At 37.4% G+C, this 26,086-nt stretch overlaps 1 protein-coding gene across 3 annotated transcripts in view; it reads right to left on the minus strand.

Moving 5' to 3' along the window:
* Positions 1-26,086, minus strand: part of acan.L (aggrecan L homeolog) — a 64,308-nt gene that overhangs the window by 15,144 nt on the left and 23,078 nt on the right. For 2 of the 3 annotated variants that reach the window (XM_041586851.1, XM_041586849.1), the window contains exons 2-12: positions 17,867-17,943; positions 16,521-16,904; positions 15,310-15,484; positions 13,314-13,441; positions 12,860-13,153; positions 11,958-12,347; positions 10,162-10,336; positions 9,138-9,265; positions 4,923-5,216; positions 3,608-3,796; positions 241-2,181 (exon numbers count right to left, since the gene is read on the minus strand). In XM_041586851.1, the coding sequence (XP_041442785.1) occupies positions 241-2,181; positions 3,608-3,796; positions 4,923-5,216; positions 9,138-9,265; positions 10,162-10,336; positions 11,958-12,347; positions 12,860-13,153; positions 13,314-13,441; positions 15,310-15,484; positions 16,521-16,904; positions 17,867-17,936 (4,168 nt within the window). In that variant the 5' untranslated portion in view covers positions 17,937-17,943. Of the gene's footprint in view, positions 1-240; positions 2,182-3,607; positions 3,797-4,922; positions 5,217-9,137; positions 9,266-10,161; positions 10,337-11,957; positions 12,348-12,859; positions 13,154-13,313; positions 13,442-15,309; positions 15,485-16,520; positions 16,905-17,866; positions 17,944-21,107; positions 21,202-26,086 lie in introns of those variants that run through there. The other variant, XM_041586850.1, reaches the window with a different exon arrangement.

Raw genomic sequence — 26,086 nt, forward strand, 5'->3', positions numbered from 1 at the left:
GACACACTATTGCAACTGTGATGTGCTAAATAAGATCAACTGAATTTTTAGGTGTTACTAAAATAGATAGATTGTCACTCGTTAACAATAAATGGGATCTTCTAATTACTGTCACTTACTTTAACCTCTTAAGCTTACAGTTGGCCTTAACCTTCTAATCATTATAAATAGCATTAGCGCAACAAGTTGGATTGCTGTTATTTTACATATGTGAAAAGAAATTAAAACCTTTTGTAGTACCTTCAGACTCAATTGTGATTGGACTTGAAGGACTGGCTGTTTCAATTGTGGGTTCATCTGTTACTTCACCGGATGCAACTGACGTAACTAACTCTGTTTCTTGCTGTGCTTCCTCAGGAGCATGTGTTGTTTCAGATTCTGATGTTTCAGATATTTCCCCTGATGATTCCGGTGCCAGAAATGTAATGTGTCCAGAGCTAGGTTCAGTGCTTCCTTCTAGAGTTGTTTCTTGCTTTCCACTGGTTTCATGAGTTGCAGATGTCTCAGTGCCAATATCACCAGATGCTGATGTTTCTATTGTGTATGCAAAAGTAACACCACCTAACTCTTGTGAAACTGCAGGTTTTGTGATGGCTTCAACAGAATCATCCGTAATAAGTGTGACTGATCCTGATGTATAAATGCCTGAACTTTCTAGACTGCCTTCATGAGTTCCTGATGGCAATGTTTCTCCAGAAGCTATTCCACTGAACTCAAGTATTACTGATGGACTACCTCCTGCTTCTTGAGTATCAGGCCCTTGAGTTGGAGGCTCTTTTAATGTGAAATCTATATGAGAAACAGTAGGGACTCCACTTACATCATCAAATCCAGATTGTAAGCCACTCACATATTCAGATCCAGATACTGCACCACTTATGTCTGATAAACCACTAATATCTATATCACCACTGGGAATACCCCCTGACATAAAACCACTTATGTCTATTAAACCTGAAGGTTCACCGCTGACATCCAAGATACCAGATATGTCTCCAGAACTGTCAACATCTCCTGAATAAAAGCCACTTATTCCAACAGACCCTTTTCCTTCCTCTTCTTTTTTTGGAGGCTGAGAGAGTTCCTTCAAACTTTGATCAATAAGAATAACACCTGATGGTATCTCTAAGATACCAGAGCCCAGGCCACTGATGTCAGGGACTCCAGAAAGCTCACCACTAATCTCTCTTATTCCAGAAGCCTCCCCACTAATACCTATATCTCCAGAATATCCACTACTCACAGAAATGATTCCTGATGATTCTCCACTTAGACCAGATAGCTCACCACTAAAATCCAATACTCCTGATGCCTCACCACTAAAATCCTTCAATCCTGACAATTCTCCACTAATATCAGTTACTCCTGACACTTCACCACTCAAGTCAATCATGCCTGATGGCTCTCCACTAATATCACCACTAATAAAACCAGAGATATCTCCACTGCTTTCTATTACTGAAGAAGTAACCCCACTAAGGTCAAATCCAGAAAGATCTCCACTGGACTCTAAGCCAGAAAGATCTCCACTTAATTCTATTCCTGATGATGCACTAAATTCTATTTCTCCCTTTCCTTCTAGCTCAGTTTCTGTTGGTTTTGTTACAGATTCTACCCATGTGGTATCCACATGTGTGATTGTTGGGAAGCCAGAGGCAATGCCGCTAACATCTTCTATACCAGAAGAAAAGCCACTAATTATCTCAATTCCAGAAGCTGAGCCACTAATTATCTCATCTCCAGATAGTTCTCCAGAAGACAGACCACTGGTTTCTATTGGTACAGAAGACAATCCACTTATATCTGGAAATCCAGAAACTTGCCCTGATATGTCTTCAGCTCCTGAAGGAAATCCAGAATGCAGTCCACTAATATCAGGTTCACCTGATGGTTCCTCACCAGATATGTCACCTGATACATCACCAGATATGTCACCTGATACATCACCAGATACATCACCAGATGGCAGTCCACTCACTCCCGAAATGTCTGTACCAGATGGAAATCCACTTTCTTCAGTTCCTGAAGGTTGTCCACTTAGATCTGCACCAGATACATCTCCACTAACTTCTCCAGATGGCACTCCAGATGGTTCTCCACTTATTGCGCTGCCTATACCTGATGTTTCTCCACTTATATCTTCTGGAGCTGGGCTCACAATAGGAACAACTGAAGGACTGACTTTAGATAAAAAAATAAAAAATGATTTGAAAATACTCAAAGGATTATAAAAAACATTTTAATATTCAAAACAAAAATATACAATTATAACATTGGAATAAAATACATTTTTAGAAAGCTTTTAGAAAAGAGGTACACCCAACGGAATCTTCTGCAAGTGTGCCTTATTCACATGACATATTTTTTATTACTTTAAGGGGCCCATTTACTAAGGGTCGAAGTGAATTTTCGAATTCAAAAACGTCGAATTTCAAAGTCATTTTTAGGTACTTCAACCATCGAATAGGCCCAAATTTGTTTTGAATTGAAAAAATTAGAAAATCGAAGTCAACTTCGAAACTTCACCACCTTAAACCTGCCAAATTGCTTTTTAGCCTATGGAGGACCTCTAGAACATCTCTGAGTCTTTGGCTAAGTTTTTAGAAGTCAAAGGTTTTTTTTTTGCACAATCCTTCAAATCGTTCGATTCTAAGGATTAAATAGTTCGATCCAACGATTTTTACTTTGCTTGAAAATGCCCGTTTTCGATCGAAAAAATACTTTGACTATCGAAGTATCGAATTTGATGGTCGAACTTCGAAGTTTTTTTAACTTCGAAATTCGACCCTTAGTAAATGTGCCCCTAAGTGTTGGGAAAGTAAATGTTGGGACAGGACACTGGAAGGATAATTTTGCTAGATGTATGATTCAATACACAAGACAAGTGAAATCAAATTCAAGACCATTAACCCTTTGAAGACTGTAAAATCTATGGCACTGGCTATAAAGGGGCATGGTGCTGCTCCATAGATTCTGTGGGGGGAAATGTAATAAACGGTGCAATGTTTTCTACTAGTCTAATTACCTATAAGAGCCAAACAGCATAAAGCATTACTGCACCCCTGTTTAAAAAGCAAACAGCTTATTGGTTGCTACGGGTTACTGCACTTGGAGGCACAAACCTTAAAGTTAAAAAAAACACACTTTTCAATGTACAGATGAATGGGATCCATCCTTAACCTAAGTAAATACACATATATCTAATACACTGAAAGTGTCAGTATCACATTTTGGCCACACCATATAAACTCATGACAAGTGTGCTATTTTTTGTTAACATCTTTGAGTCACTCTCAGCTGCAGGCTACAAGAAAATCAGAAATGCTGATATTAAATGCATTGTCCTTGTATATTGTCATCTTATTTTGGGGATACAATCAAAATTGTAAGTGTCCACTCATCACAAGGTTTAATAGTGCCAAGAAGGACTATTTTGATAAACTGTGGACAAAATGACTACTCAAAGTGCAGCATGAGCTTTAAGATCCATGAGATAAACGTGATGTATAAATTAAATATATTTTAATTTATTTATATGTTTTACATGCTCTTATATTGGACTACAGCATTAATTAGAAGCCAATAATTTACTAGGTTAACATTTTACCTGTTACTGATGGCTCAATAGTAGGACTTTCGGTGACATTTGCCATCCAGAAATCTGTCTGATTTTCAAAATCGGTGGTCGTCTCAATTTCTGCAGTTGGTCCTTCTCCAGAAGGTAACGTCTCTAATTCTGAGACAACCTGAGTCACAATAACTTCCTCCTTAATTGATGGAATTTCTGGAATTTCTTCTGTAAATGTCAGTATTGGAGATTATAAGGCACATTGTAGTAAAAAATAGGTGTTATTAAGACATAATACTGTTCCCAAACATCACTTTTGTAGAATATCAGTTTATGTGTTTATTTACAAAGTACAAATGTTTCCATTATTTTTTATTTTTATAATTATTTATTTTATTATTTATTATTTGTTTCCAATATTTTGTTTTCAGAAAATAACATATTTCTAAAAAATTGCTTAGATTGGATTTTCCCACTTTGGGTGTTTTAATCAAAAAACTTGCAGAATACATCCTATTGACAGTGTGAATGAAACACAAAGCAACAATTATTATGTCCTGTGGGTTTCATGTACCACTTCTCATAGTCAAAAGGAAGTTACCTATGGAAATTTTCAACATTATAATCTTTCCCAATTAGTGTTTGTTAGAAAGAATTTGTTTATTAGAATAATTCTAAAAATTCTAAATATAATATCTTGCATCTATAGGAAAACCATACATTTTTAAAGAATTGTTGTAAAAACAAAATTCAATTGTCAGTAAATTGGCCCCTTAGCGTCAGATTTAAACTTGAACATTTTTCACATTTATGAAAAGCTGAATTTGGGACAAAATATTTTTGTGAAATTGTGCATTTTCTGCTACTTACTTCAAAATTTTCTGGTTCTCACTTTTATGTAAAAGTTTGTGCCTGCTCTAAATTGTCTATGATAATCTATAGCACAACTTTCACAGGTTTTCCAGAATTTCCTCAAAATCCTAATTTGAAAAAAATGCCAAAATGTTTTGTCCACCCAGGAGACATTTTCTGATAATGTCCATCTATGGAAAGATCTTGCTTGCTAAATAAAATATGTATTACTTGTTTTCCTATCAAAAAAATATGTTCACAAATAACAACTGCAGAAAAAGTTTCCCACCCTCCCAAGGAAACAGGTGCTTATTATAACTCAGTGGTAGCTAATCTGTCCCTAATAGTGTTAGGTAGAAAAAAATTATTTGCAAATGTATCCGGTCAAAAAAAAGCTTTGTAAAATCATTTTTGTATAGCTGTTGGATGAAATATCATGTACATAGAAAATGACAGCATATGTTACAAAAGATGTAGCTAATGGTAGTAGTAAAGGTATTACCTCGGAAACAAAAGGCATGGTATTTTGATAAAGGATCAGGGAATCCTGTTTGATTAGCATGAAGGTAGACTGTACGCACTCCAGGTATGTCCCCTCCACAGGCTTTGCGAGGTGTCACAATGGGGTAGCGGACACTTCCATCTGACAACCAGCCTGCTCTACACTTGTCCAACCCCAACTTCCAGGCCACGTAGAGCTGTCCAGTGGAAGCCAATGTGGCATTTTGTTCATCACAAAATTCGTTTGCTTCTTGGAAAGTAAATTGGTCTGGTTGAGTGGCGAAAAACACCTCTCCTGTTAAAGAACACATTTATATTATGTGAAAACTATAAAAATTAGTTTGTTTATTTATTGATAATTTTGTTAAAATACATGGTGCCAATGAAGATATGTTTTTAGATTTTCTAATATCCATGCACTTGAGTTGAGCCTATTTTCTTAAGGGGATCTTACCACTTTTCCTCTGAATCTGTGTTTTTACCCCATTTTTAACAATGTTTATAGGTATTACAACCACCAATGAATGGCAGCATACATTACATACTTTCCCGAGTAGTAGCATACTACAACCAAAACCAAAATTGACCTGATAAGCCATATTGTAGAATACGGAGCACCAGTGGAGGCCAGAAGTAGTTCATTAAAAAATTGAAATTTATTAGGCATATTTAAAATACAAATAATCTCCTGATGAAGTGGTGTGAAGCCACGAAACGCGTTGAGCGCATGGCCCCTATCATGTCTGGGCACGCTATATTTGGATTTTAAATATGCCTAATAAATTTCTATTTTTTAAATGAACTACTTCTGGCCTCCACTGTTGCTCCGTATTCTACAATTTCTCCATTAATTCTGGCTGTGGGGGATCGCGGCTAACGTGTAGCACACTGGAGAGCAGTTAAGTCGGTAAGTGCTCCCACTACCTTTTTGTTTTTTCTGATAAGCCAAAGCATCACCCCTGTATCTTCTTATGTCTTTCTGCCTATCAACATAAAGCTTCCTAGAGCATCCTTTGGCTCCCTCTTCCCCATTAATGAGATGAAGTTTCAAAGCTTCCATCCTCCACTCCACTTTCCCCTTCAAAATCCTAGAATGGATTGACTCCAATCGGTTGCTGAACTTCCTGCATACGTACCATCTTCTTGACCCCTTCCAGTCAGATTTCTGCACAGGTCACTCAACTGAAATGACTCTAACTAAGATTGTTAATGATATCCATGCTGCTAAGGACCAGAGACACTATTATATTCTCATTCTTCTTAATCTTTCTGCAACATTTGATACGGTTGACTATTTTCTCATTTTAAAATACCTAAAGATGCTTGGTAACAGTGGTTTTACTTTATCATGGTCATCTTATCTCTCTATGCGCACCTTCTGCACAAATGTTTTTAACAGGACCTCTCAACCTGTTAATCTCACTATTGGTGTATTCCAAGGGTATGTTTTAGGGTCTCTTCACTTCTCTCTTTAAATTCTCTCTCTTGGTGACCTTATCAAATCCTATGGTTTCTCCTATCACCTTTACACAGATGACAGTATCATCTCATCCACATCCAAATTTCTCTCAACCACTAAAGTCTCTCTTGGGCCTCCCATTTAACTTAAAGGGATTCTGCCATGATTTTTATGGTGTCCTTTTTATTTCTAAATTACACTGTTTACACTGCAAATAATTCACTCTACAATAAAAAATTTAAATCCTGAAGCAAGTGTATTTTTTTTGGTAATATTGGTGTGCAGGCAGCCATTTCGGGTCATTTTGCCTGGTCATGTGCTTTTAGAAAGAGCCAGCACTTTAGGATTGAACTGCTTTCTGGCAGGCTGTTGTTTCCCCTACTCAATGTAACTGAATGTGTCTCAGTGGGACCTGGATTTTACTATTGAGTGCTGTTCTTAGATCTACTAGGGAGCTGTTATTTTGTGTTATGGAGCTGCTATCTGGTTACCTTCCCATTGTTCTGTTGTTAGGCTGCTGGGGGAGTAGGGGAGTGATATCACTCCATCTTGCAGTACAGCAGTAAAGAGTAACTGAAGTTTATCAGAGCACAAGTCACATGACTAGGGACAGCTGGGAAATTGACAATATCTATGTCTAGTACCATGTCAGATTTCAAAATTAAATATTAAAAAATCTTTTGGCTCTTTTGAGAAATGGATTTCAGTGCAGAATTCTGCTGAAGTGATGCATTAAAAAACATGTTTTCCCATGACAGTATCCATTTAAGTGCAAAATTCTTATCCTGTCTTGAAATCATTTTCTAGAGGAAGCACTTCGCCAGTCTTCCTCTGCACTAACAAACCCTTGACCTTTGCACTTGTCACCCACATCTTTTGTTTCTGTCTGTCTCTTCTTCCTTATAGATTGGAAGTTCTTTGGGTCAGGAACCTCATCCCAACTGTGTATCAAGCACTTAAGCATAGATTAATTTATTTTCATGGCCTAATTTTATAATAACTGTACCCATGTTTGTGCTTATGACTTGTAAAGCTACATAAAGAAATAAATGCATACATACAATATGAAAAGTGGAACAAGCCACAGTAGCGTTAAAAAAGAAGCACTTAAATGAATCTGATAAAGCTGAATGCCAGATTAGGGGCTGACCTAATGTAAGGAAACCTTCTAATGTAAACAGCAACAGCCTGACTACAAATGTGTGATTAATGTAACAGGTTTAATTGCTGCATATTACTCAATGAACAATGTCTGCTGTGTTCCATGCACCTTTACAGAGACCATTCCCAAATGGAGTTATAAACCCCCCAAAAAAGGCAAATTATTTATTTGTCTTCTAGTGATCTGCTTAACCAGCACTGGGAGGTATAGTCTACTGAATAATTCTAATTGTAGATCTCTATTCGTTATGCTCCCAGTGTTTCAGAGAACATTAAGTTCATTTAAATCGGTGGCGTGGAATTTTTGTAGAACACACAGGAGATTTTGAGTTAAATCATATTCATCCAAGGTTTAAACCTGGCTGTCATTTTAGGCACACAAATGGTCTGAATTATTAATGAGCAAATTTAAGCAAATAACCGACGTTTGGCTGTATCTGACTGCTCCTCAGTTTCATTTCCAGAAATTGCTCTATAAACATTTTCTGTGTATAAGCTCTGCAGCACTCATCTCAAGGCTACATTGTGGTTACAGCTTATACTGTATTTGTGAAGCTTACTTTTTCTTAAACTAATTAAATTAAGGTATTTTAATAAAAAAAATAAAAAAAAAACCTTGGAGCATTCCATTCTTCCCCCTGTAAGCTGCAATATTAGCATTTTATTCAGGCCTCCTGCTGAGCCATTACAGAATTTAACTGGAGAAGGAAAGGTGATTTGGTTTCTCATGTTTGTGTGAATTTTTTAAACAGATTACATGAATTGAGAAAGTCGGGTCAACCACTACTGCTATGGCAGTAATTCTTTTTCTTCCTTTTCTTCACATAGTTGTGAAAAGTGTTCTCTCATAGTCCAGTTCTGGGGTATACAAAGCCATATCAGAATATCATATCCAGAAGGTACAACATGGATGGTCTCCTTTGAAGGTTTTCAGTTAACAGGCATAGGGTGTTATTTAAAAATATATAATTAGTGGTTTCCTTATATTACTGCACAGGGAAGATATTAAAGGAGAAGGAAAGCTACGGAGGCATTTTATTGCCAATAGATTAGCTGCAATAGTGCAAGCTAGAATTCTATATTTATTCTGTAGAATGCTTTACCATACGCTCTAGAAACTCTCTGTTTGTTTAGGATAGGAGCTGCAGTATTAACATGGTGTGACATCACTTCCTGCCTGAGTCTCTCCCTGCTCTGGGCTCAGATTACAGTAGAGAAGGGAGGGGGTGGGGAAGAGGAGCAAACTGAGCATGCTCTTGCCCAGGACAATGAGGTTAAGCTGAAGGCAGGAAGTCTGATACAGAAACCCATGTGTACACAATAGAAGGTAAGAAATGCAGTGTTTCTTTTGACAGGGGACTCAGAGCAACATTACTTTGGGGGTTTACTGGTATATTTAGATGGACCTTTCTGTTAAGGCTTACTTAGTTTTAACCTTTCCTTCTCCTTTAAGGAATATTTTATTGAGATTCGTATCCTCTTTTTAGGTATATGGCAAACCCTAGTAAGCAGAAGATTCTATGGCAGAACATCTAGGAAAAGGGAAAGGTTTGCCATGCACCTTTTGCATGAACCCAGCTATGGATATTTACATACCATGAAGTTTATCAATGAAGCAGTACACATCAAAACGTGCAGCTGGGTTGACCACTCCATAATTTCTCACCCCAGGAAATCCATTCTTATCTCCATGACAGTTTTCTCTTGGAGTGACGATAGGGTATCTGAAGTAAGAAAGAGAAAAAAAGCCAAAAAAAGGCTGTGTAAAAACTTTTGTGACTGAATAAAAAGAAACACCAGCTGCTGAATATGTTGTTTATTAGACTTAATTACAGCCCATTGCTGTCAATTTAGTATTAGTACTATTACACCCCTGTGATAAACAAACTTGCTACTAGCTGCTTTAACAAATGGTATGTGTATTATAACATTTGCTCCTTTCCCTATGTGGGTTTTTTATGTTGTTCAGCCAGACCTGCATTTGGTAAGTGACCCCTACCATGAGGGCAAACAAACCAGAACCCTCTGTAACACAATACACACAATTGGCCCCAAGACCCTATGCAAGAGCTGTGTACTGTCTGGATTCTACCTTCAGACTAAACTGGGTTTGCTCCCCAAATGGCACCCCATTGGCCCAGTAGTATTAGTTGTGATTGGCATCATTAAAACTCATGGTCAGATTGGTCCTAATAATGACCCTCCTGGCTTATCATGTGATTGGCCCTTCTGGAAGCTGCCTTTGTGGTTGGCAGAGGAATCAAACCCTGTTCTGCATTTACGACAGGGGCTCTTCCCTTTCTGGCTTACAAAGTTGGCTAACTGGAATTTCAAATTGTTAGTCTTTATATATACTGTACATGGAGGACCACAGAGACTACCCAGCTGTAAGCCATTACAGTTGTACCTACATGCTCCAGTAACCAGTAATAGCAGTGCCCAACCCTGGCATCATCCACAAACAGAACCCCAAAGTGTAACTTTGAATATAAGATACGCTGACAAATGTAAGATGGGACATGTTGCTTTTATAATTGACTATATTGTGAATGCATTGTGAATCAGCCTAGAGTACTATACAACTAGGTTGCACAATATGCTAGTACAGATTTGTCCAAACCTGACAGTTTGGTCTGATATCCATCCAGCATCACATTGATCAAATCCAGCTTCATAGGCAGCCTGGAGCTGCGCAGGGGTTGCAATGATAGCATTATTGACCAGACATGCCTTCTTGGCCTCGGTGAAGTTGAGAGAATATCGACTGGAAGCAGCACGGTAATGAAAGACAACTCCTATCCAAGAATGAACCATAAATATGACATTGATTAGCAATAAAAAAGAAAAAAAAAAATATATATATACACATATATAGGAAGTACAGTAAAGAAGTGCACACTTGGTATAGTAAGACAAATGCCTGGGTGCACAAAAATTCAAATAGACAAAAAATTTGGCACAGGACTTGTAACAAAAGACAAAGAGCATTTATAATTAGTGAATAAGAATGAATGTTTCGGACCCACTTGTGGTCCTGTACCCTTAAGACCCTGACAAAGGTCCACAACGGTCCAATGAGTATCCGCACTCCAAGGCACACTATTGTAGCTTATCCAGCTGGGGTGCACGGTTAAAATATATGTATTTAAATTTTCAGAAGACCCAGCACTCCCATATATAAAAATATTTGTTTTTATTTCTGTTGCATTCCAATGTTTCGGTCCCTGTTGGGACCTTTCTCAAGGACTATATATATATAATCAATTTGTAGCAACCGCACTCAAATACGGAAACTTTCAGTTGAATTCGGGTGCAGGGTCCAAAGTATTGTATACAGGATAATTTAGAAGACCCGCACTCCATTTTATGAAAAATTCAAATGTCTTTTATCGTGTACATAAATCCGACATATCGGCCCCCATTGAAAAAGGCCCCAATGGGGCCGAAACGTCGGATTTATGTACACAATAAAAGACATGAATTTTTCACGAAATTAAGTGCGGGTCTTCTCAATAATCCTACATATATATATATATATATATATATATATATATATATATATATATATATACATAATTAAGCATTGTTTTTGAATTGCTATTTCAAATTTGGCATTGGCCTGTAACCATTACATTTGGAAACATTCAAGGGATGTTTATTGCACAAACTGGACTATTATGAATTTATGAATGTATTTATACATTAGAGAATATATGGCCAAGCAACACAAGAAACGTAAAGTCAAAATACATCTTGTAAATTTTTACTTTAACCATATAACTATAGATGGGCTAGCGATGATTGGTGCTTTGCTTAAATAAAAATTTTTTTTTTAACATTATATATTAGTAATGGTTTTATTTCTTGAATTCCCAATATCATCTTAGATGTTCAGTATAGTGTATATGCATGAAATAGGGCTGGACTACCGTATAAAAAGGCTGCCTGCTCAGGGTGCTGGTAGATATTGATAGTCCTATCTACTGTGTTCAGTTGAGCTTTAGGTAATAAAAAAATATTCGTAAACTGTCCCAAAACCCCACCAAAAAATACCGTTTTTTTCAAATGAATATGATCATACTAGAAATAGTTGCAAATTTTCAAAAGTACACATTTTGCAAACATTATATATTTATATATTTAGATGATGTTACTGGCCTTTTCAAATAATAAGAAGCTCAGTATTGCTGTCCTTGGATACCCTGGTCCTGTTAATAAAGTACAATGTCTTATTAACTATTTTAATTTGATTGTAAAGCAGTACACAACTACCAATGGCTACATCAAGTACAACAGGGTGATGCAGACTGCCCAGGCTGATCTCATTGTTAACAATCACATTGCTTGTAGGCTTGGACTCCATGGTAATTTAACAGACCCAATGTTCACAGATTATTGGACTCATCCACAACTTACCAGTCTTAGCAATGTGTTTTTCTGGCTCAACTTCAGCAGGAGCAGCTGTTACAGGAACTATTTCCTCTTCTAAAGATGTTGTTGCATTAAACTCTGGACCCTCGGAGAATGTCACATTTACTGTACCAGGGGCTTCTGTTTGGGCTAATGCTGTAATATTTTCTAGAGGAAATACTTCCTCTGTGACATTTTCAAATGGCCCTTCTGTTAGCACAAGCTCTGGGGTTGCTGTGAAAAATTCCTCAAGATCAGTAGGTGTGAGAGTAAAATTAGTTGGTTCAAGGGAAGCAATACTGCCACGAGCCTCTTCTTCTGTATCATTACGGGGGATGATGATCTCTAAACTTGGTTGTGTAATGGTCTGAATAGTGATATCCTCATCTGGTCCAGCTAAAAAAAATAAAATAAAATACAACTAGGGTTAACTAATAAAATAGTTTAGTAAAATGGAAAAAATGCACTGTCCATGAAACTCGAATCCAACCTCTAAAGCAGCGGTTCCCCAAATGTGGGGCTGCAACCCCAGTAATGGCAGGGGGTACTCTACCTCAAGGCCAGTTAGGCTGAGAACTGCTGAGACTGGTCATTTGGTATTCTAATACAACTGAAAGCTCAGCTTGAAGGTCAGTCAGGATTATATTTGGAGTGAATAACTATGTTTCAATGACTGGTAGACTGTTATTATGAAATTCTTTCTGTACCTGTTAAATGAGCTAAAGGTGGCCCCTGACCAAAACTAGATCTTCAAGGTCGCCATTGGCCAAAAGTTAGGCAATGGCAACCATTGCATTAAAGTTCGGTATTCTCAAATTAATTTATTATTCCAACTTTATGCAGGTCTTTTTTTAAAAAAATTTAAACAAATATAACTTTGAGAAATGAATGCAGAGACAAGTACCAACCTTTGTAGCAGATAGCATCATAGCGAGATAGAGGATTAGGATATCCAGTCTGGTTGGGATGAAGATAAACTGTTCTTACTCCTACTAAGTTTCCACCACAGTTAGGCCGAGCTATTGATATAGGGTACCTAACACTGCGGTCTCCCAACCAACCCGCACTGCACACATCCATTCCACTTTTCCATGCCACATAGAGCTCTCCAGTAGTGGCCAACCTGGCACCAAGGCTCTTACATTGCTTTTCTGCTTCATCAAAAGTGAACTTTTCAGGAGATGTTGCATAAAACACTTCACCTATGGGTGTCAAAAACAGTCTAAAAATCACATAGTAAATAAAAGACAAGCTGGTTGTTTTCAAACATTATTATTTATATTTTTAATACAACATGACCAATACCATGTAGCTAGCTAAAAAGATATACAGCCCAATAGATTAAAATATTAAGTATAATACCCTGCATATCCTCAACATAGCAATACACATCATAGGTTTCATCAGTCTCACGAACTCCGTATGTTCTCACTCCTGGGAACATGTCCTTGTCTCCATAACAGGCTTCACGTGGATTATGGATTGGATAACTACATTGGAAAAAAGGAAATATCACCATATGTTTGGGTGTAAAATGGAGCTTGAAATAGATACAGCTGTAGCAAAGCAAAGGGGGCTATTTATCAAAAGTCTAATTTTAGAGCTTTGTGAGCTTTTCTATACCTCAATGAACTCACAACTCGAATGGTTTCTAATTTAAGAAAAAACTCGAATGTAAAAAACTCGAATCAGTGTAGTCGTGGTGAAAAAAAAAACTATAATCACTCGAAATTGATAGAATATTCGAACGAAACCCACAGACAAAATGCAGACATCATGAAGGCTATTAACATCTTCAAATGGAACCTCTGCCATTGGCTCATACATTATTAACCTAAAAAAATAACCTTGAAAACTCAAATTTTTCAAGGGAAACGCAATTCTACCTTTGATAAATAACCAAGTGTCTCAGAAAACTCAGTTTAAGGGAATACTGGGCTTGAATCTAAGTTTAAAAGGTTGTGCTTGTTCCACATAGCATAGACATAATTTTGATGCAAGGCATCTTCAAGAGACAAGCTTTATTATATTAAGAAATAGATTAAATATTTGCGGTATTTTTAACAGTATATCTTGACACTTTGTCCTCAGCCAGGGTTTAGTTAAAGATTTATGCAAAGTTTGCACCTGCAAGCCATAGCAATGTTCCAGCAGTATTTTTTTCAGGTCTAAGAATAGTTAGGAGTGGACATTAAAAGGTGGTAAGCATACGGCTCTATTGAGGCCTCCACTGGAGAATTGATGCAGTCTGCACTGTATTTTTGGGGGAAGCAGATCTCTGTAGTCCATTTTGGAATGCAGGGTTCGGAGACAATTTTTCAAGGTGCAGGGCAGGGTACAAAGTGAAAAAACAAGCAGATTGTACTTGGTTTTTGCACCATACCCTGCATTTAAAGGTCCATGAAACCCCTTCTCAAGCATGAGTGCAATTAATAGGGTTTGTGCTGAACGTACTTCTTGCCTGTTGTGTTGTTTTGTCATGAAAAATCTATTATTTTCATTATTTCTTAAAATAAACAGGGCCAACAGGGGAAACTGAAGCGACTCCATGTTTGGTCCTTGTGAGGTATATAATTCGATTGCTAGTTTACATTCCCCTTCCCTCTTTGGTAGAACTGTTTTCTTAAAAGGAGTTCATTATACAGGGGGATTATCTGTGCTCTGGGAATCAAATTATCTACATTGCAAGGAACAAACATGGAGGAGCCTCAGTTCTCCTGTTTACCCTGTTTAGCTCAGAAAATAGCAAAAACCATAGATTTCAAGATAAATCCATCAGATATACAATATGGGTTTGGCAAAAAAATCATTAATCTCTTTTAATGGTCAATTTCATCTGAAGTGACCTAATGCCTTTTGTTAGTAAATTATCTTTTGTCAGTTCAATCCAGTAGCATTGTTTACAAGTAGTGATGAGCAAAATTTTTCATCCAGGCATGGATTCGCACTTCGAAATTATGCACGTCGCCATCAGCAAATTTTTTTTTTTGCCAAACTGCAGCAAAAATTTGCCGCAAAAATTTTTGCACAGACATAAAATTACCAAGACAAAATTATTGCAGAGACAAAAAAAATTTCCATAAGAAAAGGCGTCCATTGACTTTAATGCATTTGGCCAAAAAAGTCACAGAGAAAAAAAAGTCGCCAAGACTAAAAAGTCTGTGAGACAGAAAAAGTTGCCTCAAGTAAAAACGCCCATTGACTTTAATGCATTTAGAGTGAGAAGAAATTGTTGTGGATTGACTTCAAATCAGCCGTTTCGCTGATTTTTTTGCAGTTTCATGACAGATTTGGGACAGATTCGCTCATCACTAAGAAACTGATTGCCATTTTTAAAACTTCTGAATTAAGAGCTTACCGAACCGTCTGGTCAGAAAGCCACCCAGCATCACATTGGTGGTAACCATCATCATATGCTGCCTGGAGCTGCTCAGGGGTGGCAATGGTGGCGCTGTTCTGTATGCATGCTTTCTTGGCTTTTTCAAAGTCCAAAGTATATCTGGTAGAGATTGCTCTGTAGTGGAAAACAACCCCTGAAATAGAAAACATCTATTATAAAATGGTCCCCACATATATCTTGCAAAAGAGATAAACCAATATCCCCAGCTAATCATTACACTAAATAAGGATTGTTTTAAAATGAGGTGTTACAAAAATATTCAAATGCTTATAGAGAGTAACTGCTTAGTAAATATAGAGAGTTTTTAGTCTTAATTGGGCATGCTTAGCTTGCATAAAGGGTTACAGCTCAGATTGCTGTTATAGGGGCATGTTTACTAACATTGGAGATAAATATCCCCAGTGATGCTGCCCCAATCAGATCTTTGTTTTTGTTTTCTAACTTATAGATGACTGTTAAAATCTAGTTGCTGGTGATATGTATCTCCAATGTTAGTAAACATGCCCCTTTCTCTTGCCTAATTGCCATCTAGGGTGGCTTCTTATATCCTCTTTAACAGCCCTCCATAGATCTATAGATTTATGCAACTAAACTTGCCTTAAAGCCAGGAATTAAAAAAAGAGCACCTGCTTTGAGGATACTGGGAGCAACATCCAATGGATTGGGAGCAACATGTTGCTCACAGGTAACTGGTTGCGGATCTCTAATTTCCATAGTAAAGTATGAGAGAAACGCTTATTTATACTGTATGTTACTTCTCTCAAGGTTTTCCAGCAATTCTTTCCTTTGTTTTTAGTGTTATATTTTAGTAGCACTTGAATAAATGTACAGAGCTACTAACCCTCCCTTTAGAGCTAAAGGTTCCTGTGCTGTTTATTTGTGGTCAGTTCCTGAAATTTGTTCACATTCCAATCCAAATATGCACATTACTACATTCATATACACCAATGAGAGACTGGCACGATGCTATAGGGCATAGGCCATCCATGCGCTTTCAAGAAACTAGTGTATGAGATAATGTACTTCTACACTCCTGAATATAAAGATCATTTGCTTCCTATCAAAGCAGTAGAAAATGTTAAAGAAATGCCACCAGATTTGATTACTTGGCTTGAGTTTACTTTTCAGTGCTATGTCAAGTTAATGCTAAGAATCTTAGAATCAATTACCTTTCACATTAACCTCTACTGTAGCTTGGCTGTCTTCTATTCCATGCATCACTTCACAGCGGTAGGTTCCTGAATCATTGGACAGTATGTTGGAAATTTCCAGGCTGACATCAGTAGGGGCAAGTGGGTAGGTGGGCATAGAGACTCGTCCATTGTAGGCTTCATTTACACGGACATGTCCATCTGTGGCTACCAGCAGAACGGTTTCCTTTCCTTTGACATGTTTGCTCCACTTGATCCTTGGTGTTAAGGGGGCTGTTGAGGGAGCCACAGTCACACCATCCAAAGCGTTGATGAAGAAACAAGGGATGGTAAGGGAATGTCCAAGTTGGACGTTCAGTGGAAGATCTAAAGGTATAATCACGCTCAGTGTGTTGTGATGGTCTAAAAGTTCACCCAAAAAAGAAAAAGAATATTATACATTATTGGAAGTTTTTCTGAGATCACGTGAAATCAGGTTCTACAAGACAACTTAATATTTCTATTTATACTTGATACATGACAGTGTAATGTATTAGTGAACCTTATAATATCAATGACAATCAGTTCGCCCTGATGTCTCCCCCCTTTATAATGCATGTGACCATGAATACAGCAGGAAAGACAGGTTACAATTTGTACGCCATGGCTATACCATGTTCTTAGAAAATGACCAAACAAATGGAGCAAACTTTGTTTTGGCATTGCATGACACACAGCACATCTCAGCAAAGCATTTGTTTAAGTGGACAAAAGTCTGTCTATTTAACCTGTGACATGTTGGGACATAGTGAGTCTATAACCCAAATGTCAAGATAAAATGTCCTTCAACTGTGTTATAGGTTACGATTCTACTGGTCTAATCCTAAATAATGAACTGGTCAATTACAGTATCTTAAGTACCATAAGAACATTAGGATTTAAATGTACCTAACATTTATTTTCTGCATTGTTCCATGTACAGAATACACACAAGAGGGCAGAGTTTAAAAGCAATTCAAGAAATGCACCAATCTTCCAATGCAAACAAAATGCACTCGTAATTTTTTAGAAATTATTGGCTAAGGTTAAAAACATGTAACACCTCTGTGAAAATTTTGGGATTGCCCTTTACAATGTAGTGTTCTCCAATGCTCTAAAAACTTTGTGCTCATGTGTCAGTGAATTGTGCAACAACAGTACTGAGAAACCATTGATATTGAGAATGATGCTCTTTTAGGGTATGACTAGCGCAGAGAGGAGCACTACAATGTAAACTTTCTCAAGGGGAAGCACAGGATTGCCTGTGAATACTGACCCATTTAGTGAACAATACTGGCAGGGAGGTGGCAAGTAAATAATTGAAGGAGGATAAAATAGTGACTCACCTGTAACTTCTACGGATATCGCTGCAGCGATGACCCGCAAGCAAACGAACACTAATAGCAAAGTGGTCATAGTTTACCTGTGAAAACATAAGCATATTATATAATTGTAGAGAATCCACACAGTTCAAGATAGGAAATGCTTAGTATCAAATGGAACCTATATTGAGTTGAGTGTAGGTCAATTTTTAATCAAATCATTGCTTATAGATAATAAAATGTATTTTAATAAAATATCCATTGTAATAAGTCAAATCAACTGGACTAGCTGTATTATCGACGTTTCGATTCAGAATTGAGAAAGCCAGTTGGATGACTAGTGAAACGTCTTCAAGGAAAAAGAAAAATACAGCAAGTTGATTAGACTATAGATATACCATGACCTGGGTGAATGAGAACCTTAACAGACATATTTTAATAAAACATAATTAAATTTAGCCTCTACAATGCTGGATTAAAGTAGAAGTAAAGCCTAAAAAATATGCCTGTTAATATTAAACTTTTCTGTACAAGCCCAGAGGTTTATCAGTCCGGTAACAATAAAGATCCAGTCCTTTAAAGGAGAACTAAACCCTAAAAACTAATGCAACCAAAAATGCCATATTTTATATACTGAACTTATTGTAACAGCCTAAAGTCTCAGCTTCTCAATAACAACAACGATCCAGAACTTCAAACTTGTCACAGGGGGTGACCATCTTGGAAAGTGTCTGTGACACTCACATGCTCAGTGGGCTCTGAGCAGCTGTTGAAAAGCTAAGCTAAGGGGTCGTTGCAAATTATCAAGCAGAAATGAGGTTGGCTTATAATATAAACTGATGCTGCCATGTTCTAATTATCTGTATTAATTACTTATCAGCCTTACTGTATATTGTGACATTTCTATTCTATGTGTACTGTATATTGTGAGTGGGTCCCTAAGCTCAGAAAGTGACAGCAGCATAGAAGATGGGGAGCTACTGGGGCATCTTTGGAGACACAGATCTTTACTGCTAAATGACTGTGGTTGCCTTGGGCTGGTACAGAAGCCCACAACATAATGTACAACATTTCTAGCTACTTTAGTTAGGCTTTAGTTCTCCTTTAAAGGTTGCAAGCAGCTTCCCTTCTTGTATCTCAAACTTTTGAGTGTCAGTGACTTTGCAAATGCTCAGTATGCTCTTTCTGGTATTGAGAAGGGGTTGTCAAAATTTCACTTTGCTTCTGTATTGTCAGGGAAAGTTGTAATGTGAATCTGAATTCATTTATTGTAAATTTTATATTAAATATATATTGTGGGTTGGTCCAGCAGGCATCTACCTATGTGTACTTGCAGGGTCGGACTGGGCCGTCTGGATAACCGAAAAAAACCCAGTGGGCCCCATCTCTTGTGGGCCGCGCCAGCCCAGTGAAAGGTAGAGTACTCGCACACCCGTGCTGACAGAGAAAACAGATAACTTGGTGCCCAGCGATAGAGACAACGGCAACCTCCAGTCAATGTAGGAATAGAAGCACACTGGCACACAAGAATATTGATGCTTGTTAAACCATGCAAAATTTTTAATGCGTAGATGCGGTGCAACGTTTCAGGGACACTGCCCTTTCTCAAGCATCGTGCCGGCCCAGTCCCGCTCCCTGCGCAAGTCATTTTTTTGCCACCAACCTACTGCCAGTTCTGGCAAAAATACAATAGCGCATGAGCCCAAACGCGCAAGCGCAGAGTGGCGCAACTGGGGGAGGTGTAAGCTATAGTTGCAGGAGGGGGCCCTCAAACAGCAGTCCCGATGTGGGTCCCCAGTGCTCCCCATAGATTGGCTCGGCGGCATGCTGCTCCTAATAATTTGCCAGCCAAGGCCTGGGTCTTTGTAGTTTTACAACAAATCTGGGCCTGCCCAAATCTCAGGGCAGGGCCTGCTCCTGTGCAGTCACAAGGTAAAAGGGGTTCCCATACTTTGTTTCCTGCTATTTAAAGGCTAAGTCCATCCTATACTTTCTCCCTCCCTAGGCAAGCCAGCCGGACATGACGACGGCTTAGCGTGAGTGCGCATGTGCATGGTGGCGCTCGCTTGTGCATGCACGAAGCATGCTTTCAGGCGCATGCGCAGGTGTGCAAAAAGAATTGAAAAGCACAGAGAGTCGGGCACAGAGTGGACCCCACTGGAGGTAGGCGACAGAGGACATACGTGCCTGGAGCCCCACTAACTTTGTGCCTTAGGCACGTGCCTACTCTGTCTACCCTTTGGCCCGGCCCTGTCCCACACTACAATTCCCATAATACCAGACATGCAACCCCACAACTAGTTTTGCCTCACTCGTCTCTCATTCATGACCCTTTCCACTCCATATGTCCCAGGCTTGCTACGTAGGGCTTCTGTACATTGCAATTAATATACTTCAACATACAGCTTTAAAAACTGGAAACATACAACCCCTTATACAAGAAAGTAGGAACTGCCATGGTATGCTCGGTGTGTCACATGAGGCAGTGGCTTTTATGAAAAGCAAACCATGGCAACAACTACTTTAAAGGACATCTTAAGCCGACATTTTCCTACCATGTATATAAGTTGGGCATATTGTCCCAAGCCACATAATTTTTACTGCATATACCCCTCCATTTGTCAGCGCCATCACATTTTCCTAAAACAAATAACAGCTTTCACCTGGAGATCATTTTCTACAAACCGGACATGTATGCTGCAAAGTTCATGCAGTGCAGAATGCAGGTTTACACAGGTACAACATGCTTTGATAAAAAGTGCTGCTGGAGTTGAGCAGTGTAATGGTTGAGCTGAGCTCAGGAGAGGTGGTTAGGAGAAAAAAATAGGATCAGACAGCTAGAGCAGAGTTTCTATGGGAACCAGTAATGCTATCTCTTCGTTGGCTGTTAGACTGGAGGGTGTGTTTAGTTAAGTTTAGTTTAGTGTAATCTGAGAAAAACTGAGCATGCTCATAAATCAACAGCCAAAGCAAATTCCTGAGGGAAGGGGCCAAAGTAGGTTAGAGGAGTGTAACGATTTCTAAGTGATTAAGGGGATGCTGCAGTCTTACCGTTAGCCCTTTAACAACCAGAGTGACAGTTATCTAAAGATTCCAAAGAGGTTGTTCACTGATTACATTTTTGTGGAGGGTTTTTTTTTTTTTGTTTGTGCAAACATAACAAGAAGGAGAGGTTTTTAAATAGAAGTTATTCTTTAATACCTTTTTTCTAATTCAAAGGAAAAAAAATAAAGGGTAAACTCTTGTATATGTGAACAGTGCATACCTCCTGCATGTTGATTTCTTCCTGTTATGAATTGATACAAAGATTTGACATTGTAGGCAGAGCCCAGCAGCAGTCAGTTTTCCAAATATAAAAGAGTCATAAGAGAAAAGTTTCTGTCGGTTCAAAATTCGAAACAAATGAACTAACACGGAATGTGTTCAGCAACTTATTTACTCGCACTAAGAAACCTAGAAAGTAAGAAACGCATTTAAACAAGAATCAAAACACAATTTTTTTTTTATATGGAAATGTGTGGACGGAATAATATTTGATATTTTTGCAGCTGTAGAAAATTGTACTCTGTGTGCTCCAAACCAAATCTGTCAAAGAGAAGCTCTGTGTGCATTTGAACTTGGTATCCTGTTTGCCAAAATGAGTTTTTCTGGCTGTTTCACACAATACGGCCTTTTGAAATTCACTCAGGATGAAACGTGGCAACATTGGGTAAATCAGTGATTACTGCTCGGCTCTTTCAATTTGACTTTCTGTTTACACTTAGCAGAGAATATCACAATAATGAAAACATATTTGTACTCTTGTATTTTAGCGTTCTTTTTTTTTTTTTTTTATAATAGCAGGAAACTAAAATGAGGATTCTACTAAAACGGTGGGTTCATTATTGGTAACTCTACTGCTGGGGTGTCATCTTGATTTAGAGCAGTTATATGGCACTGTGTATAAGGAAATTATTGTGCTTTGCCAAAGGGGGTGAATGCAGTCCAAGCATGATATTTGTAGGTTACACATTTAGGGGGCTATTTACTAAAATGCAAATTAATCTCCGTTTTTTTTATGAAAACAAAGTCAACCAAACTCCCTTCCACGAATTGAACTCACTTATCAATAATTTTTCTAGAAAAAATCAGAGCGACAAAATGTTGTGACAAAACTGAGAGTATTATACGTGTTCTGCAAACTCAAGTTTATCAAATTTTCACTGCGAAAACTCTACATTATCGGATTATCCAGCGCAGACCGCGATGTTGAGAAGCAACTTTAGGGACATCTGCCATTCTACATGACCTCTAAAGGTTGGAATATAGAATTCGAATTTTTAGCAGTTTTGGGGTTTGAGAAATCTCTAAAAATTCGTATTTCACCCCTTGAAACCTCAAACAGAAAAAATGAAGGTTTAATAAATAGGCCCTTAGATATAAATAACACATGACGTGTAAGAGATGAGGTCAGGACCTAGTGCTTCTCACTTAGGGGGTTATTCACTAAAACTCGTATTAGGTGCTGATTTACTAAAACTAAAATGAATCTCAGTTTTTTATGAAAAAAAGTCAACCAAATTCCCTATCACAAATTTAACTAATTTATCAATACTTTTTCTCGGGAAAATCAGATTGACAATATCAAGCATCAATTCATAGCCAGGAGTACATTTCAGACAGTACACAGACAAATCAATATATTTTTTATATTTGGTACAGATGATGCAGATGCATACAGAAATATACAGGCATTGCAATTGTCTGCCTTAATGTTATAATGTTATATATATATATATATATATATATATATATATATATATATATATATATATATATATATATATATATATATATATATATATATATATATATATATATATATATATATATATATATATAATGTTATAAGTTGGGATGATGAGATATGATATGTCTACATACCATTAAAAGTACAGGTATAGGATTCCATTATCCAGAAAGTTCAGAATTGCAGGAAAGCCATCTGTCATAGATTCCATATTAATCAATTCACATTTCAAAAAAGTGTTTTATTTTTCTCTGTAATAATAAAACAGTACTTTGTGCTTGATTTCAACTAACATAATTATTTTATAGAGATGAACTAAATATTTTGGCAAGTTTCACAACAAAAATGATGCCCGTAGACTCCAATGGGTGAAAAAAAATTGTCACCCATTGACTTCAATGCATTTTGGATATCAGGTCCCATACCTGTATATGAAAACGAACACCTATTCCCAAAAAAGAGGGCCCACCTCTAAGGTATGTAAGATATAGGTCAGACTTTTAGGGGGTTATTTATTAAACTCTCAATTTTTTTTTTTTTTTTTTAGATTTACCTATACTAGACATAAAATCAGACTTTTAAAAAATCGTGAACTTTCAGAATTTATTTAACCCAGAGGATGAAAAAAGTCCAAATAAGAAAATCCGGCACCTCAGACCCGTCGAGGTTGCATGATTTTTTGATGTGCGCTGGGTTTTGTGCAATACCCCAAAGTTTTCAGAGTTTTCCAAAAAAAGAATGAGAAATCAGAGTTTTTGGGTGAAAATTCCCAAAAAAATTTGAAAATCCAATGAAAAAAACAAAATAATGTGAAAAAAGATTTTTTCACGCAACGCTAATTTTTCGGGAAAATGTAATAATAAATAAGCATAAAAAACCCGAGTGGATTTGATTGGAGTTTGCAGCAGAAAATGTTGACACAAAATCAGACTTTAAATTGTACTGTTACCCAATTTTTGGGAAACAGTAACTAAAAGATATATCAGTGTGAAGGCTAGATCCAGTTATCCTGTTAACGCCTCACAAATTTCATGACATCACTAAGCTCCAAATATAACTGATGACATCACTACTAAGCACTGTTCATAGGATATAATTTACAGTATATTCGTGGCTCTTGCATAGTATATATATATATATATATATATATATACTTCCTCCAAAGACTATGTAACAACCCAAAGTGAGCTTAAAGATCCTGTGAAGGGAAATAGTGACATTACAAAATACTTTAAACAGAGCAATGGCACTTTTTGCTTATTGAAGTGAATGCCCAATTTAGTTCTATTTTACTGCAAAAGAGATGCGACTGTCAGTGTTATAATCTGCTGATCTTCTTATTCACTTCTAATGCAAACACTGAGTAATTGAATAAAGAAAGACACACAGATGAATGAACATCCCGCCTACGCTCTGCTGTGCAGGTAAATTTCATGGTACAAAATGATGACGGCTCCAAATCCTTGGCAAATATTCATGTGAATAAACAGATGTTCATACCAAATGAATCTTCAAATCATATTTATAAGACTCATATATCCATGCAACTTTTACTCAGGTACCTGTGATGCCTTCAGCAACAGCAATGTAGGAGTTTCATTATTATTCTCTTAATATTTTGCTCCCAATCACAAGTACCATGTGGTCCGGCAGTTAATTTATTGGAACTTTCCCCCCTACAGGTATGACATGCCAAATACAGTACTCCATTTTGCCTAAATCTTTAACTGTATGAATTTACATACTGAAGCCAGTTGGCCTTTATGAGAATGGATCAGCTACATGTTCCCTTGCAGAGCACTATTTTACTCATTGTCATTATGAAGCATAAAAGTGTCAGCATAGAGATATGGCAGTTTGCATCAGGAATGAAGGAAGGAATTTCCCCCATAACAACTAGCAGGTTACAAAAAGGAGGGTTATGGGAGCATAAAATTTGCAGTATGCACCACAAGACTACAATTCATTTGAAGCACTGCCTAACCTTACACATGGGATGCTATATGTTGCATCTGTATGTGGCAGTTTATTCTTTCTGGTGTCACCATATCAATAAAAACTTTTTGCGAAAACCCGTCTCACAGTGGCACCTAAAAAGGGCAGAAAATTATTGTTGCTGCTCTTATATCCATTATAATGTACTGAGGTTGGCAAGTTTTTCAACAGATAAGTAGAGGAATGGCAGCTGTTACAGGTATCTCTCTATAAAGCTATAAATCGATTAATATACAAAATAATGAACCTTCTTTTACATTTATGGGACTTGTTATCCAGAATACTCGGTACCTGGGGCTTTCCAGATAAGGAGTCTTTCTTAATTTGGATCTCCATACCTTTACCCAAAAATGTTTTAAACGTTAAATAACCCAGTTGAATTGTTGTTTCTCCAATAAGGATTAATTAAATCTTAGTTTGAAACAAATACAAGCTACTGTCTTAATAGAGAAAAGAACATTTTTGAAAATTTGAATTATTTTATTAAATTGTAATCAAATGGGGCAAATTCACTAACCTCAGAAAATTCGCCAGTGACAGCTTTGCTCACAGCGCAACACTTTCTCAGTCGTAGATTCGCCAGGACAACTCTAATTCACTGAAATCCAAGGTTGCATCCAGGGCACCAAACGCTGGCGAAGTTACACTAGCGTTGGCTAAAGTAAGTTAAAGTTGAATGGACGTACTGTATATGTTGCAGCAAATACATTACACTACACAAGCCCGGGAAATCTTAATAAAATAAAGTTGTTATATTGCCCTACACATGAGCCCAGTGTATAGTTTATGTGCCATATGTTAGGAAATGTAGGGGGGAAGCTGGTTACCCCAAAAAAATTTACGCTCTTTTTCAGCCTATCACCCTGAAAAAGTTAAAGACGGTAGTGTTTTTTTGGGAATTTTCTACTATTTTTTTTAGGAACTCCTATCTAATCTGTTGCATTTCGCCTGTTCTGAGGTGGCAAGTCTGGCGCAAGAGGTAACGTTCAGTAAAATCCGAATCTTAGTGAATTTGCATAGTTACGTCCATTCGCCAGAGTACAAATTCGCCAGGCGTTAGGGAGCGAAGTCTATCTCGTTCGCTAGCGAAGTTACACCAGCGACCGTTAGTAAATCAACGAAGTACCGAAATGACATCACAATGGCAAATTTTCACCCGTGTTAGTCACTTTGCTCTTTAGTAATTTTGCCCCTATGGGAGATGGCCTTCTCATAATTCAGAGCTTTCTGGATAATGGGTTTCCAGATAATGGCTTGCATCCCTGCATAAGGTAAGTTCATAACCAGATACAAATACTGGCAAATATTTTAAAGTAGAGGAACATCATTTCTTATAACTAAATAACACATTTCTGTGTGTTATTAGACAGAACTGACATCACCAATTATATATGATGACCTCATAGAGATATTTTGCTGGTTAATTGATAAGGTGAACAGAGACAGGATTTCATTGCAAT

The sequence above is a fragment of the Xenopus laevis genome, chromosome 3L, assembly GCF_017654675.1.
Source record: "Xenopus laevis strain J_2021 chromosome 3L, Xenopus_laevis_v10.1, whole genome shotgun sequence".
Classification (NCBI taxonomy): Eukaryota; Metazoa; Chordata; class Amphibia; order Anura; family Pipidae; genus Xenopus; species Xenopus laevis.